The sequence below is a fragment of the Megascapheus bottae genome, chromosome 16 (assembly GCF_031878675.1).
Source record: "Megascapheus bottae isolate mThoBot1 chromosome 16, mThoBot2.hap1, whole genome shotgun sequence".
Classification (NCBI taxonomy): domain Eukaryota; kingdom Metazoa; phylum Chordata; class Mammalia; order Rodentia; family Geomyidae; genus Megascapheus; species Megascapheus bottae.
Genome location: NC_143524.1, coordinates 38606344 through 38623160, shown reverse-complemented (window position 1 = coordinate 38623160; position 16817 = coordinate 38606344). Strand labels below are relative to the sequence as shown.

General features: G+C 43.7%; 1 protein-coding gene across 3 annotated transcripts in view; it reads right to left on the bottom strand.

Moving 5' to 3' along the window:
- Positions 1 to 251: 251 nt before the first annotated feature.
- Positions 252 to 16817, bottom strand: part of Dennd5a (DENN domain containing 5A) — a 78556-nt gene continuing 61990 nt past the window's right edge. For 2 of the 3 annotated variants that reach the window (XM_090348177.1, XM_090348178.1), the window contains 11 exons: positions 15411 to 15495; positions 15140 to 15224; positions 12886 to 13014; positions 8739 to 8860; positions 6798 to 6943; positions 6296 to 6414; positions 5753 to 5934; positions 5125 to 5207; positions 4509 to 4632; positions 3390 to 3558; positions 252 to 1302 (listed from right to left, as the gene is read on the bottom strand). In XM_090348177.1, coding sequence (XP_090204303.1) covers positions 1119 to 1302; positions 3390 to 3558; positions 4509 to 4632; positions 5125 to 5207; positions 5753 to 5934; positions 6296 to 6414; positions 6798 to 6943; positions 8739 to 8860; positions 12886 to 13014; positions 15140 to 15224; positions 15411 to 15495 — 1428 coding nt within the window. In that variant the 3' untranslated portion in view covers positions 252 to 1118. The remainder of the gene's footprint in view (positions 1303 to 3389; positions 3559 to 4508; positions 4633 to 5124; positions 5208 to 5752; positions 5935 to 6295; positions 6415 to 6797; positions 6944 to 8738; positions 8861 to 12885; positions 13015 to 15139; positions 15225 to 15410; positions 15496 to 16817) is intronic. The other variant, XM_090348179.1, reaches the window with a different exon arrangement.

The window sequence follows — 16817 nt, the reverse complement described above, 5'->3', positions numbered from 1 at the left end:
TTCTCTCCTCCATGCTTCTGTTCCTTGTTTGTGACCTTTCCACCTCCCTATCTATGAGCCACTGGAGTCTAAATTGAAGGCAACAAGAAGGACCATGGAGATGCCAGGCCCTCAGAGGTACCCTGGGCAGTCCACAGCCCTGAGCCAGCTGGTAAGAGGCAATGAATAACTCAGATATCTCTGCCAGACCAAGGTACACCCTCCACCACTCATTGCTCACAAACCCCAATAAAAGTCTATGTCCTGGGCAGTTCTGTTTCAGGTGTTTTATTAAGTGGGCCATATTGTAGCTGGTTTCTAAGTTGCAAAACAATATAAATTTAACAATAATAACAGCCAGTTAGAATGTGACAAGCTTTATCTTTCCTTAAAAAGGAAAAAAAGAAAACAATAGTTAAAACACACAATGTAGAGTTAAAAATAAATAAAATGTAAGAAGAAAAGAAAACCTGTTAGAACATGCTTGTGTTTACTTCTCTAAAGTGTGCCAACAGGAAACATAACTTTCCACACATGACAGCATGATGACACGTCCAGCCATGTCTTCTTCCCAAATAATACTGACAAAAAAAAAAAAAAAAGAAGAAGAAGAAGAAGAAGAAGATGTGGGGCTGACTCCTCAGTGCTTGCTTAGAGGTACTACTAAAACCCTTTGGTGGAGCATGGAGCTTCCCACTCAGCACAACTGTGTGTGGTCTGTGAAAGCCAAACAACCATAATAATGTTAATATAGAAAACATTAGTTAAAAACAATGTGGAATGGCCTCATTAACGCAACACTGCAGGGTGAAGATCAGCCCTGCGTGTGTGTAGGCTCAGTCCAGGAGGCCGCAGGCCCCGAGTGCGTGGCCACACGAGGGAGGGCACCAGCTTCAAAATAAGCGGCACCAACCTCGCTCCCTCTCCCTATCACTCTTTCACATGAAAGTGTGTAAAAAGTAAATCAGCAAATAAACTCTAAAATAGATTTTTTTTTCTCCAAAAATCCTCTAGTTTTCTTTTTACAGTGAGTATACATCTCCTCTCTGTCCCCCTCCCCCGCATAGGTCTCCCTTTGGGAAGAAGATACAGAGCTGCTATGGAGTCTTTTCCCAGTTTAGCTGCTGGCTGGTGCTAGGTCAGATGTCGATGCCTTTGACGAGGGATGTCTCCAGCGTGATGTTGAACTCCTGCAATGTCTGCAGCACTCGGATCAAGGAATTCACAAGTGTGTGGTCTTTGATCAGTGCCACATCCTCATACATGTGTGCAGTGATGGGGCAGTCGGCCAGCAGGGCAATCCAGTGGTGCAGGAGGTGATCCCTGGCAGTGGTCCAGCAGGTCAGAGGAAAGGGAAAAGGAAGAGAGACAGGGAAAGGCCAAAACAGAACCTTGAACTTAAGTCTGAAGATACTGGCATTTCCCCACAGCCCCTCTTCCCTTCCTTACAGGGCTTGTGTCCCACTGGGGGCTGCCCAACCCTAGGGACAGAAGCCAATCTGACTCAACCTTCTTCCCAAACAATCCCAACACCTGCTAGACACAAGCTGTAGCAGATCAACATTCATTCCATTTACAGCAATCACTCCAGAGCATCTTTCACCTCTCCCTTACCCTCAACTACCACCACCAGGAAAAAAAGCACTAGCTTCTCAAATGCCAGCACTGTTATGAGACACTTCACTTTCAGAACAGGCCCCTTAACACATCCACTTCATAAATGAGCTACATGAAGATTAAACAATGTGTCCAAGGCCATATAATAGTGAGTTGACACCTGAGATGTGAACCTTGAAGTTGGTTCTAGGGTCTTGCTACATGGTCCAGGCTGTCCTCCCAATCCTGGACTCAAGTGATCTTCTTGCCTCAGTCTCCCAAGTAGCTGGGACTAAGAGGTATGTGACTTTGTGCCCAGCTTAGAGTCAATTTTTAACTACTATGTCAATTGCTTCATTTACATGGACCAAATCAACTACTATCTTAGGTCTAATGTGAGCTTCATACTCTTACCTATCCTACTGGAATAGCCTATCTCAGTCCTCTCTACTCTGAAACCCACATTGGATTATGTTAGATTCACATCATTTCAGAACCCTGATTAAACAAGGTTATCCTGGCCGGGAGTTTGATCTAGGAGTAGAGTGCTTGCCTAGCATACACGAAGACCCAGGGTCCATTCCTTGGTGCCACATACACAGAAAAAGCTGGAAATGGTGCTGTGGCTCAAGTGGAAGAGACCCCAAGGACAGTGATCAGACCCTGATTCCAAGCCCCAGGACTAGCAAAAAAATAAATAAATAAATAAATAAATTTGTTCTATCATATGATTAATTTTTCTCTACTCTAGATCACGGTCCCTAGCCTCTTTCAACTTTATTTCCTACTATTGCCCTTAGTACATTTTCCACTATTTTCTTTGAAACTTTAGATCTCCTTCCTCTACATATTCAGTATAATTTAGGAGTAAGTGCTTCTCTTTTAGCTTCTGATAACTTTCTGCTTTTTAAAAGTGAGACAAGGCTGGGAGTTTGGCCTAGTGGTTGAGTGCTTGCCTAGCATGCATGAAGACCCGGGTTTGATCCCTCGGTACCACATACATAGCAAAAAGCCGGAAGTGGTGCTGAGGCTCAAGTGGTAGAGTGCTAGCCTTGAGAAAGTCCAAGGACAGTGCTCAGGCCCTGAGCCCAAGCCTGGGACTGGCAAAAATAAATAAATAAAAATGAGCTTGGCCTATAAAGTGAGATCCCTCTTTCCCTGTCTCAAAATAAAACAAATAAAATATTTAAAAAAAATAAAACTAGGACAAAAAAAACTAGGCACAGTGGCTAGACATCTCCTTGGAAGGTAGAGATTGGGCAGATTATGGTTGGAAGCCAGCCCACGCAAGAAGTATGGGAAGCACAAATAGGCAGATCATGGTCCAAGCTGACCCAGATCTAAAAGCAAATACTAACTAAAGTAAGTAGTAGAGAACACTTGTCCAGCAAATGCAAGGCCCTGAATCCACACCCCAATTCTCCCCCTTCTAAGCAGCAGGAACCATTATCTCTTACCATCTGTTTTTGTTTTTTTTAAGACCTGGCACATCTAAGAAGGAATGACTATATTTACTCTGCTTCTAATTCCACCAGTGGGGTAGTTTTGTACCTTCTCATCATAACATGACCCAACCTCCCCCATGTATACACTCTCTTCTATTCAGAGGCTCTTCTAAACACACACACACACACACACACACACACACACACACACACACACACACGAAGTTAATGACCTCTAGAAAGAGCTCCAACATGTTCTCTTCAAAGGTAGCCACACACTAGCCATTTCCCAGCCTGCATCACACTAGGCGTCTAGCACTATCCTCTCAGGCTAGCTGCCAAGCACTCTAATCCCAGGGGCTGCAGTACCTGGCTCCCAAGCACACCAACATCTGAAACTTGCCGTCCTTGCCAATGTTCCGAGGAGTATTGTTGATTGCAGTCACAAATCGGCAGAAGTTTCGAGCCCTTGTATGCCAATTTTCTTCAGAGACTACTTCATTTTGCTCCAATGTTTCATAATAGGTTTGTGCTTTTTCTGTAAAGAGTAAAGTTGCTGGGCACAGTGTCCACACCTGTAATCCTAGCTACTCAGGAGGCTGAGATCTAAGGATCGCTGTTCAAAACCAGCCCGGGCACTAAAGACCCAAGAGACTCTTATCTCCAGGTAACCACATGAAAAAGGGAAGTGAGTCAGTGGTTCAAGGGATAAGGCAGTAGCCTTGAGCTGAAGAGCTCAGGGACAAAGCCCAGGCCCAGGGGTAGGGTGGTAGCCTTGAGCTGAAGACCTCAGGGACAGTGCCCAGGCCTAGTTCAAGCCCCATGACCCACCAAAAAAGAAAGAAAGAAAGAAAGAAAGAAAGAAAGAAAGAAAGAAAGAAAGAAAGAAAGAAAGAAAGAAAAGAAAAGAAAAGAAAAGAAAAGAAAGAGAGAGAGAGAAAAGAAAAATCAGAGGGGGCTGGGAATGTGGAAGAGTGCTTGTCTAGCATGCATGAAACCCTGAGTTCCATTCCTCAGTACCACATACACAGAAAAAACTGGAAGTGGTTCAAGCAGTAGAGTGCTAGCTTTGAGCAACAGTAGCTCAGAGACAGTGCCGAGACCCTGAGAAAAAAAGAAAAATCAGAGGCCGGGAGTTTGGCCTAGTGGTTAAAGTGCTTGCCTAGCATGCTTGAAGACCCGGGTTTGATTCCTTGGTACCACATATATAGAAAAAGCCGGAAGTGGTGCTGAGGCTCAAGTGGTAGAGCTCTAGCCTTGAGAAAGTCCAAGGCCAGTGCTCAGGCCCTGAGCTCAAGCCCAGGACTGGCAAAAAAAAAAAAAAGAAAAAAAAAAGAAAAATCAGAAAAAACAAACAAAAGATAATTTGATAGATGCCCAATCGAGATTGGTCTGAACTCAGACCCCCAAGGATCAGCAGCACACTGTTGGTGAGCCCATCTCTGCCTCTGCAGGCTTTTCCCACCCTCATGCCTTAACCCAACTCACCCAGGAAATCCCAAATGAAGACATTTTTGAAGAGGCGGGGCGATTTAAATCCGTGCTGGAAAGCCTGTTCCAGGGCTGAGACAAGGCCACATTCTCCACAAAGCAACAACGTGAGACTGCCCCGCTGGTTAAAACAACAGGAGTGAATCACAAGCTGGTCATAGCTGGGCTGCCCTCCCACAACTGCATCCCTAAACCCAAGGGCTTTGTCTTCTCCCTCAGCACTGGCACAGTGCCTGGCTCAGAGCAGTTTTTGGTGCTGAACAAATGAATAAAGAAATAATAATTGCTCCAGGTCACATATAAGGAGGTCCCTCACCAAGAGCAAAAGGCCAAGACAGCCATAATATGGAGACCCAAGCAAAGTAGATAGGAATAGGTACTATTCTCTGGGGAACCCAGAGATTCCACTGAAAATCATCAGCGTGGAGTGACGCAAATCAAAGACACTCTCCCCCCTGGAAGGAGTCTGTTCATTTCAAATGAGTTGGGGCATTTACTGTGCTCTGGGCTGGTCACACACCAGAAGTAGTAGTAGAAGAGTACAAGGTATTGCAAAACCAAATTGACTCCCTCTATTTAACATGAGCTGTGGGTTGGAGGGCAGGAGGCTCACCTCTTTCTCAGGTTTATGGAAGTGCTTCACAATGCCATTGACTGCCTCCCCAATGGATTCCTGGATCTGCCCAGTGTTCAGCTCTGACAAAAATCAAGCAGACATCCCTAACCAATCTCAGAAGCTAACAGTGCTTGGCTGACTGAATAGGAGACTGAGGATATCAGGAAGAGAGCCCATGGGAGAGGCAAGGCAGCTAGACCTTGGAGAGCAGTGGCTTGCTTGCCCGACTTTGATGAGCATTAACTCTTCCCAAAATCTTGGGAGAAAGCCAAATTTACCTTATCTTTTAAAAGATTCTCTAAAAGATTGGTAATATTTATTTTCTATTTCCCTCTAGAAATTTTGGCCACCAAAAGAAGGGCAAGATATATGTGAAGCTAAGGCACCAAAAAGGAGACCAGAAATATACTGCTCACCTCTAAAACATCATGAGGAAAGAGCACAGAGCTGCAGACTGTGCTGACTTCCCTTTCCTTCTGGGCCTCTAAGGAAATGGACATATACCTACCTCGCTGATCATGAGAAGTGGTGCCAACTCTAAGCTGGGTTTGTCAGAGGGATCCTGAGATGGCTGCACAAGCAGGGATTAGGGATGGGTGACATGAAGGTCTGACCCCCTACTTACTAGGCTTGTTGTTGGGCGAGATGGTCACAAGCCTCCGGATGACACTGGGGGACTGCTGCAATGGTGGGGTCCGGCATGGTCTCTCATCCACCTCAGGTAGGGATGTAAGCAGCTCCCCAACAAGTACCCGCTCCAGGCTTCCATCATCCATACCTTTCCCCAACCACCGGCCACAAGGAAACCTAGAAGTTAGGCAATGGTTTGTTAAGAGCTGCCAGCTCTTTCATTGTCCTTGCCTTGGTTGCTTAGCAAGAACCATCAACAAAGCTGATCTCTGGAGACAGTTATAAAATTAGGATAACTACTCTTACTCCCCTGAGGACTTGTTCATCTACCATGTGTCATCAAAGCTACCTAAATAGCATGTTGGGCTGGGACCTGTTCACAGCAATATCTTTACTTAGAAACCTTCCTTCTGTTTCTTTTCAAGTGCATGAAGCAGAGACAACAGGAAGTTGTCTCAGCCTGCCAAACCTCAAGAGGCTCCTTGAGAATGCACATACCTGAGCATACCTGAGAATGCACAGCTGAGGGATCACTCACTTGTAGGTATGTCCTGTGATCTCATTCCTGACCATCACATACTCCACCAGCCATTTGGCATACAGCCCTGTGTTGTCATGGCCAATCTGGACAGTAGTGAGCTTCCCTAGGTTCTGATACTGTGAGAGGAGAAAAGATGAGGCAGGTCAGGAAAACAGCAGAAAAGAGTAGCGCTCATTTGAAAACACAAATGTGACCGTTGCCACCTGGCCCCTCAGCATTTGTAGGGAACTATTTCCTGAGAGGCCCAGGGCTAGGAAAGAAAACACTACTACTTATGTGGAAGAATGACTTGGATGCAAGAGGCTTTGAAGTGGGTCCTGAGGTCTCTAAGGACACTTGAGCTCAATAGCTGAAAGACATCTTGGAGAGTCTCCATACCCCAAGCATAAGGAAGTATCTAAATCTCACAAAGGCCTCCATAAAATCTTGCAGAAGCCTCCCCACAGCAGCTGTTGCAAACTCAGGTCCCCACAGATTTGTAGACACACGTAACACATACCTCAAAGGTCATCTCCAGCACGTTTCTGGGAATCTGCAGGATTTGTGTCTCACCCAGTTCTCCTGAGATACAGATCCATGGGTTTGCAGTGAACATGGAGCCCCCCAGCTTCTTGCTTGGTACAATCAGAATGTGGTATGGAATCACTGTTTAGGAGAAGCCACAAAAGTATTGAGGGGAATCAGGATTCCCATACCTGGTGGGGCCTGGACCTGCCCCAGGCATGCATCCTGAGTGTAGTCCTGGCTATACCAGCTCCAGTGGGGTTCTGGACAGCAGAGCCCTGGATGGCTTACAGTATTAGCCAATCTACCTTTCAGAAATCATTCCTCCACGATTACCACACAAATATCAAAATCCAATCTGCTGGCTCTATGAGTTGATTCTTTAAATAATGCAATCAACTCCTGACATTCTAACAAATTGCATTATAGAGCACTTTTCATCTTGTTTCATGATTTCTATTAACTGTCATAATAATCTTAGCAAAGTCCATATAAATATCAACTTTTGTCCAGGACACACAGTAAGAAATAGTTTGCCCTGAATCTTTTAAGTTCTAGTCCAGTTAGTTCTATTGAGCCTACAGCTCTAGTCTCTGAAAATGAAGATGGGATGTTAGAAACAAGAGTGCAGGCTGGCTGTTGAGGCAATAGAGTGGCTGGCCAAAGAACTAGCTATGGAGCAAGTTCAGAGACTATCCAGTAAAGAATCTTGGCATCAGAAGAGATCTTAACAATATAATGAGCCCTCTTCCTCACTCAGAAAACAGGAAGATTAATGACCACAGCAAGGGTGAACATTGCTTGCAGACACTTAACAAGTTGTGGGCAGAGCCAGCCAGGACTCACACCTCCTACCATCTTTCTGCTACTTCAGGAAGAGATCTTTCTCCCTTGGGCTTACTCAAAAATCTATAATGCTAAGTGACCTCCCAGGGAGAATCTTTACAAATACACAGGGTGGGAAAATAACTGCACCCCTCATCCCTACCTCAGTCCGGTCACTGCCTTACACTCCTAGAGTATCACACCTAGCAAACACCACCAACAATATGATGGCCAGGGAATGGTAGTTCTTAATTTTAAACAGAACAAGAAGATTCAGAAAGAACATGACCTCCAAGGAAAGCACTGTTCTTTCCTTATTTCTCTCAAAGAGGCAAAAAATACAGAATAAAGGAAAAATCTCTCCCCTAAAAAGGGACCAGTTAGCCAGGGACAGTGGCTCACGCCTATAATCCTATCTACTCAAGAGTCTGAAATCTGAGGATTGGGATTCAAAAATAGCCTGGGCACTAAAGTCCATGCGACTCTTATCTCCAGTTAACCACCAGAAGACCGGAAGTGGAGCTGTGGCTCAAGGGGTAGGGCAGTAGCTTTGAGCTGAAGAGTTCAGGAATACCTAGGCCCAGAGTTCAAGTCCCAAGACTGACCAAAAAAAAAGGGGGGGGGAAGGCAGTGAGAGCTGTGAGTGTAGCCTAGAGGTAGAGTGCTTGCCTTGCATGCACTTGGGTTTGATTCCTCAGTGCCATATACACAGAAGAAGCTGGAAGTGGTGCCGTGGCTCAAAGTAGCCTTGAGAAAGCCCATGTACAGTGCCTAGGTTCTGAGTTCAAGCCAATAACTGACAAAAAAAAATGGGGGGAGAGGGGTCAGGAGCGTGGTCTAGTAGTAGAGTGCTGATCTACCATGCACAAAGCCCTGGGTTCAATTCCTTAGTACCACATACTAAGAAAAAGCCAGAAGTGGTGCTGTGCCTCAAGTGGTAGGGTACTAGCTTTGAGAAAGCTCAAGGATAGTGCCCCGGCCCTGAATTCAAGCCCCAGGACTGGCCAAAAAAAAAAAAGCAGGGGGAGTGGGAGTGGTGACAGTGAATGAGGCTAGGATTTGTTTGGAAGATTGCCTTGAGCAGGTCAGTGGGAAGAACAGAACTACTCACAGATTGTTGTGAAGACATTGGTGAAGCAGAAGTAATCAACAGCATTGAAAGAGAGCAGGTGATAAAGGAACTGCTCCTTCTCATCATCACAGCGCAAGAAAGCATAGCGCTTGTACAATTTCCTGTTGGAGAAGAGGCAGCACATCAATGCCCATCAAAAAGGAGAAGACAGTTACTCAGTTCCAGGAGTAGACAGTTAAAGAACTCTAAGTTCCTCAGAGTTACTCCATAAAAATATAAAGATTGATACTCTATGTAACTGAATCTACAGAGAAGTGGTTTAAGCCACAGAAGGAACAACAAAATTTAAATGCCATCTGTTGTCCAAGGGTTGTTGTTATACTGTCCAGTGTGACAGGCCATGTAATCTTTCCTGAACAATCTAAGACTAAAAGCCTAAAAGGTGATACAGATCCTCTCAGGCTTCTAGTTAAGCTGTCATTCCAACATATGAACCGTATGTAACAATAGCAAGAGGTCTATAGTGACTATTTATTACCAGGCAGAAACTCAAATGCTTAACAGACCTGAGGACCATGAGTCAAAAAGAACACTGCTTCAAAGGTGTGACTGAGGGCAGGTTCTATTTTTTTTTTTTTTTGGTGGGTCATAGAGCTTGAACTCTGCCTGGGTACTATCCCTGAGCTCTTCAGCTCATGGCTACTGCTCTACCCCTGGGCCTGGGCATTGCCCCTGAGCTCTCCAGCTGAAGGTTACTTCCCTACCTTTGAGCCAAGCCCCACTTTTGTTTTCTAGAGGTTAATTGGAGATAAGAGTCTCAGGTCCTTTTGTGCCCGGGCTGGCTTTGAACCTTGATCCTCAGATCTCAGCCTCCTGAGTAGTTAGGATTATAGGTGTGAACCACCACGCCCTGCTGGCAGGTTCTACTTCTTAACCCAAGTCACTGATAAGGAAGAGCTATGGAGAATAAGACCTTCCTCTCTGCAAAAATTTCTCACTTTATCCCTACTGCCAACTCATCAAAAGGCAACTCCTTTGCCTGATGTTCCAGGTCCTAGGAGGCTACACAGAAATGACATCAGATAACAATGGCAGCCAAATTTTCAGGCCCTGTCAAAGATTAATACACAGAAAACAAAGGATGACGTCTGTCCTACTTTTCCCAATTGCCCAAGCCAGTAAGATCTAGAATTCAGTCTATCTAGCTGTGAAGGCTTACTTTGACAGGATGAGAAGGCAGCTTCAAGATATAATTCATCAACTGAGGCCTATTACACAGTGCTAGAGAGACAAAGATCTACCCTCAAATATAGTCTAAGTGAATAAATTGGGTAAAGGACCTATGCATGAAGAATTGCCAAGTTAAAAGTTCTTTCAGGGGGCCGGGAGTTTGGCCTAGTGGTAGAGTGCTTTGCCTAGAATGCACAAAGACCTGGGTTCAATTCCTCAGTACCACATACATAGAAAAAAGCTGGAAGTGGTGCTGTGGCTCAAGTGTTAGAGCTCTAGCCTTAAGAAAGTCCAAGGACAGTGCTCAGGCCCTGAGCTCAAGCCTAGGACTGGCCAAAAAATAATTTAAAAAAAAGTTCTTTCAGGAAACTTAAAGAACATGAGCTTCAGTAGTACTAGAAGGCATTATAGAACAAAAAGGGCCTGAAGGATAGCACATGAGACTTTTTATTTCCAATCAATCTTTAGAAAATGGGAAGTGGGGCTGTGGCTGAAGGGTAGGACGATAGCCTTGAACTGAAGAGCTCAGGGACAGCAGGCCCAGGGATAGGTTGGTAGCCTTGAGCTGAAGTGTTCAGGGACAGTACTCAGGCCCAGAGTTCAAGCCCCATGACCCACCCCCCCCCCCAAAAAAAAAATGTCAGGGGCCAGATGAGGGCAGAGGCTAAGGACTAGAAATTGCATATGTGGCAGGCAAAACAAAGCAAGGAGCCAAAACTGACTACAAATTTAGAAAGTAAGTGGAAAGAAAGGGGGAAGGATGTTCCAAGAGAACAATGATGACATAACAAAACTGAAAGGAAGTTATAATGAAGGCATTGTGAAGCTTGTTTCTGTTTTCTCTGAACTACAGCTAAGATATCTGAATGGGAACAAATTCAGGACTAAAGCTCAGGAAAAACTATCAGAGCTAGGAGCTTTAGAGCTGGAAGTCTCCCACTTAGAGGTGACAGAAATCATGAGAATGAGTGAGATCAACAAGTGAATGAAAGAGAAGGGGGCATTGGAAGGGAGGGAAGAAAGGAGGAAGAGATAGTGACAGAAAGGATGTGTACGCAGTGACTAGAAGTTAATATCTAGAAAGAGTAGGAGCAAAGGAACAGAAGGATGTTGGGTCATGACAACCACACAATCTCAGATACAAAGGAAAGGGAACAGTACAACAGTATTAGTCACTTCAGAGAAATCAATGAGAAAGAGTTTGAGCTCCCTACAAAGAACCACCTTGTTTATTTCATTAGAACTTACAATTCACTAACTCTCATAAATCTGATGAATATATAAGCCCTCTCAACCTGCCTCTACCTTACCCTGACTCCAAGCTGTATACAATCTTGAAAGTTAATTGGAAATCCTAGAGACTCAGGAACATTCTATTAAGATAACGCTCTTCCACGGATGGTCTCCTCTCACACTGGCAGCTATGCACATATTTTATATGCACTGGCTGAATACCTATTAGATGCTAAGCAACATGCTCAGCACTGGAAAGGTACATGGTTCATGCCCTCAAAGTAAGCAATTTTTTTTTTTTGGCCAATCTTGGGGCTTGAACTCAGGGCCTAGGCACTGTCCTTAAGCTTTCTCAAGGTTAGTGCTCTACCACTTGAGCCACAGCACCACTTTCAGCTTTTTCTGTGTATGTGATACTGAGGAATCGAACCCAGGGCTTCGTACATGCTAGGCAAGCACTTTACCACAAATAGATAATAAGCCTACCAGTGGTAAATTAGGTATAAATAAATAATGTAACAAATGTCATGCATCAGGCTGGACAAATGACTTACACTTGTAATCCTAGCTACTCTAGAAGTGGATCAAAGTTTGAAGTCAGCCCAAGGAAAAAGCTCTCAAGATCTTATCTAAGTATAATCACTTCAGATATGTGGAAGGTGAAAACAGAAGGATCATAGTTCAGGCTGTCCTAGGCAAGAATTAAGACACTACCTGAAAAATAACTAAAGCAAAAGGATTTGGAGGCATAGTTCAAGTGATATACTGCCTACCTAGCAAATATGAGACCTTGAAGCCCTCAAAAGAGGTTGAAAAGACTGGACCACCTGATCTTGGACTTGCCAAACTTCAAGCTAAATAAACCTTTTTTCTTTATAAAGTATCCAGCATCAGATATTCTCCTATAGCAATACAAAATAGACTACTACAGTACTAATGTTTAATAAAGTACCCTTTTTCTCTATTCCCATTCAAAGCAAAACAAACAAAAAAAACCCAAAACCCTCTTGATTTTTCTACTCATTGAAATAGCAGAGGAGTCAGAATACCAGGGAGGAAGGTATTTATTGATTAGATTCTTAGCATACTTCCTCTGATAGGGCTACAAAACAACAACAAAAATGAGTTGCTTCTTCCCCAAGATCTGCGCTCCATTTGCTGTGCTGAGACAATTAAGTTCAAATGCTCTAAGCCCATCCATGTTCTGGCTTTCATAAACTTCCTGCTTGACTTCTCCCTCTGCTTAGGTGATATATGGAAGACAGAGAGTGCTTTAGGATTATGATTTGAAAAGTCCTTCTAAGTTAAAGGGAGACTTGGGGCAGAGCCAGTAGGTAATAACAAAGAACTGGTTGCTTTGAGTTGACTTTGGCTCAAGAGAAAATAAAAGAGATAAGGGAAATAACTCAGATGTTTCCTTTTACTTCTCCAAATCTTTGCTCTTCAGGACCTGAATAGACAAAGGGAACTCCTTACTTTATGCCCATGTAATGTCACCTGAGTGCAAGAAGGAGCAGAGGAGAAGCCCATCTTTCTGTTATTTCTTTAGGAATGCAAATTAGGAAAGGGAAAACAGAGTAGAGTACTGTTCTACAGAAAAAGATGAAGAGGAAATACGGCAAAACTTTCATGACATACTGAATAGTCTCCTTCTGACACAGGGGTTTCTAATCTCCCCACCAATCCTAAGAGCCTGTGTCTGCTCCAGGTGGAGTGTTCTTACTTGGTGAGCTCATGGTCTGAGAGTAGTTGCTTCAGGTGTCTAGAAAGCAACTTCTTTTCCATGGACAGTCGCACCCACGCTCTGGCTTTTCCCACATCAGTCTTGATTTCCCCAATGTTCTGAATGTGCCTGAAAGGGGAATAAACAAGAGAAGTGGAAGTTCAGTGGGGAGATGAACTCACTGTCAATACCTCATCCATAAAGCCAATGAAATTTTCTCTTCTCTCTTGTTCTTCAAAATCTTCAATATGGTATTGTCAGATAGGGTAGTCACAATTTTAGGAAGGAAAAGACATTAGAGAAATCTTTAAAATAAACTTTCTAAAGAAATAAAAGGAGCTGAAAGTGATGGCTCAACCCTGTAATTCAAGCTACTCTGGAGCCAGAAATTGGAGCATTATGGTTTTCAAAGACAGTCCAACCATAAAAGTTCAAGACAGAGTCCCACACTTCTGAAGGACAGCCTGCCATCTCAAGCTACAAGGGGAATATAATAATAAAATGCAAAGGGTACCAGTGGATTACAGTCCAAGATGACCTGGCAAAAAGCAAGGCCTTATCTTGAAAATAATCAACATAGAGGTAAGTGCTGGTGGCTCATAACTGTAATCCTAATTACTCAGGAGGCTGAAATCTGAGGATCATACTTTAAGGCCAGTCCAGGCAGGAAAGTTTGTGAGACTCTTATCTCCAATTAATCAACAGAAAAATGTAGGTGGAGGTGTGGCTCGAAATGGTAGAGTGCTAGCCTTGAGAAAAAGAGCTCAGGGATAGTACCTAGCCCATAACCAAAAGTTAAAAAAGAAAAGAAAAGAAAAGAACCAACATAAAAGAGGGCTGCAGGGGCCGGTAGTTTGGCCTAGTGGTAGAGTGCTTGCCTAGCATGCACGAAGACCCGGGTTCAATTCCTCGGTACCCCACATACATAGCAAAAAGCCGGAAGTGATGCTGAGGCTCAAGTGGTAGAGCTCAAGCCTTGAGAAAGCCCAAGGACAGTGCTCAAGCCCTGAGCCCAAGCCCAGGACTGGCAAAAAAAAAAGAGGGCTAGCAGAGTAGCTCAAGTACGTAGGGCACCTGCTTAGGAAGCATGAGGTCCTGAGTTCAAACCAAATGTGTTGATTAATGAAATAATTATTGTTATCACTATTATTAATTATTAATTAATATTTAAAAAGGGAAAGGACATTGTAGGATGATGCAAAAACACAGAACCAGAAGGTACCCTAATCCTGAACTCCAGAGCCTTGAAATATTCTCCTCTGCTAATTCACCTGGTATAATTCTCAAGAAATGCCAGGAGACCTAAGGCATTATAAAGAACAAGACCATTAAGGAGGATTTCCTGTTTAGCCAATATGCTTTAACAGCCACTGAGATTGTGTCATCTAAAGTAGACATCCAGGCCAAATACAGTGAATCAAGCTTATAATACAAGCTACAGTAGAACTGTGCTTGAAGGCCAACCCAGGCAAAAAAGGTTGCAAGATCCTATTTCAAAAACAATTTGGGGGGCCAGGAGTTTGGCCTAGTGGTAGAGTGCTTGCCTAGCATGCACGAAGACCTGGGTTTGATTCCTCAGTACCACATACATAGAAAAAAAGCCAGAAGTGGTGCTGTGGCTCAAGTGGCAAGTTCTAGCATTGAGAAAGGACAGTGCTCAGGCCCTAAGCTCAAGGCCCAGGACTGGCCAAAAAAAAAAAAAAAAATGGCCAGGCATTGGTGCCTCACAGCCTATAATTGTAGCTACTGATGAGACAGATCAGAGGATCAAGGTCTGAAGATAGCCTGGGAAGGCAAACCCTTGGGACTCTTATCTCCAATTAATCAGCAAAAAGTTGAAACTAAGATTGGTCAAGTAGCAAAAATGCCACTTGAGTTTAAAAAAGCCCATTGAGAACTACAAGCCTTGAGTTCAAACCCCAGTACCAACACACACACACACACACACCACCACCACCACCACCAACAACAACAACAACTGGGCATGGTAATATTCCTAAATCTCAGCTTCACAGGAAACAGGAGGATTAAGGTTCAAAGCTGGCCCAGACAAAAGTAGAAGACTTTTACTAGGAAAAAAAAAAAAAAAGCAAAAAAGGACTATGGGCTTGGTTCAAGTAACAAAACACTTGCTCAGCAAGCACAGGCCCCTTAGTTCAATCCCCAGTACCATCAAAAATAAACAACAGTAGACACCAAAGCAACACCTGAAAACAGGGTAACAGTGGCTTCTTATATGTGAGCCCAGACTGACCTCATATCCTGAATCAGAGAGACCCTCAGGGGAGACATGGCAGCGCTGGCATCAGACTTCCTCCGTTCTGAATCAAAAAGTATTCCTATAATAACAAGGTAAAAACACATAATAAAAGCAAACCTCATGGTTTTGGTATGTTCAGAAAGCCTAGTGGCTTCATATTTAAAACAGAGCAAAAAACTTCATTCATTTGCTATACATGATCTTTCCAATGAGGGAAAATGGAGAAATGGTGAAATTTCTGTGCAGTGGTTCAGAGATTATTTACCTGAGGTACTGAGGCTTGCTGATGTGAGTTTCCTCTGCCGGTTTTCCTGATAATGTAACAGGTGAGACCACAAGGCTGATTTCCCCTAAACCAATGTGAAGGGGAAATACATATCTGTTTAGATTTTAGAATACAACTTGTAATGTACAGATATAGACTTTTTAGCTGGGTACATATCTGCAGTACCAGCACTCAGAAGGCCGAGGCAAGAAGATCAAGAGTTTAAGGCCTGTTTGGTCACATAGTGATTTTGAAGCCAGGTTAGGCTGCAAAGTTAGACTCTGTCTCAAAAGCACAACAAGATGGATTAAGATGAATGGACGTGGTGGTTCATGCCTCTCCTACTATTCAGGAGACAGACAAGGAAGATAGAAATGCAACACCAGCCTGGGCAACAAGCTTGTAAGACTACATCTTAACCAAGTCATCCTCACTACATAGGAGTCTAGATTGGGAGGATGATGGTTCAAACCAGTACTGGCCCCTCCTCACAAAAAATTGCAAGACCCCATCTAATAGAAAAAGCTAGTGTAGTGATACATGTCTGTCATTCCAGTTACATTGGGATATGAGAATTTCAGTCCAGCAAGACCCTACCTCAAAAGTAACCATACCAAAAAAAAAACTAGAGTGCAGCTTAGGTGATAGAGAGCTTGCCTAGAAATGCAAACCTCAGTAGAGTGCTTGCACACACACGCACTAAAAATAAGAATGAAAAAGAAAGAAGTGGGTGCTAGGAGTTTGGCCTAGTGGTAAAGTGCATGTCTAGCATGCACGAAGAATAGGGTTCAATTCCTCAAGAAAAAGCTGGAAATGGTGCTGTGGCTCAAGTGGTAGAATTCTAGACTTGAGAAAGTCCAAGGACAGTGCTCAGGCCCTGAGTTCAGGCCCAGGACTGGCAAAAAAAAAAAAAAAAAGAGGTGGTCCCCATCATTGGGACTATAAAGGAACATGCCCAACAGGGCCTATGAAGGGAATACATGGATAAAAAAAAAAAAAAAAAAAAAGGAAACCTCAGAATGCTTTAGTGCTAGAGGCTAGCCCAAACCAAGCACTAAGGCTTCTACAGCATATGAGATTCTAAGGTAGCTTGTGAATTTCCTAAAAATTTAAAATCGTCCCCACCTTAATGCAAGTTGTTGAAAGTACAGCATTAGTAGGATGAAGATTTGCTTTGGTTTTTTGTTTGTTGGTTGGTTGTGGGGCTTTAACTCAACCTGGTCACTGTCCCTGAACTCTTTTGTTCACAACTAGTGCTTTACCATTTTTGAGCCACAGTACCACTTCCAGTTATCTGTTAGTTAACTGGAGATAAGAGTCTCATGGACTTTCCTGCCTGGGCTGGCTTTGAACTACAATCCTCAGATCTCAGGTCTCCTAAGTAGCTAGGATTACAGGTGTGAGCCA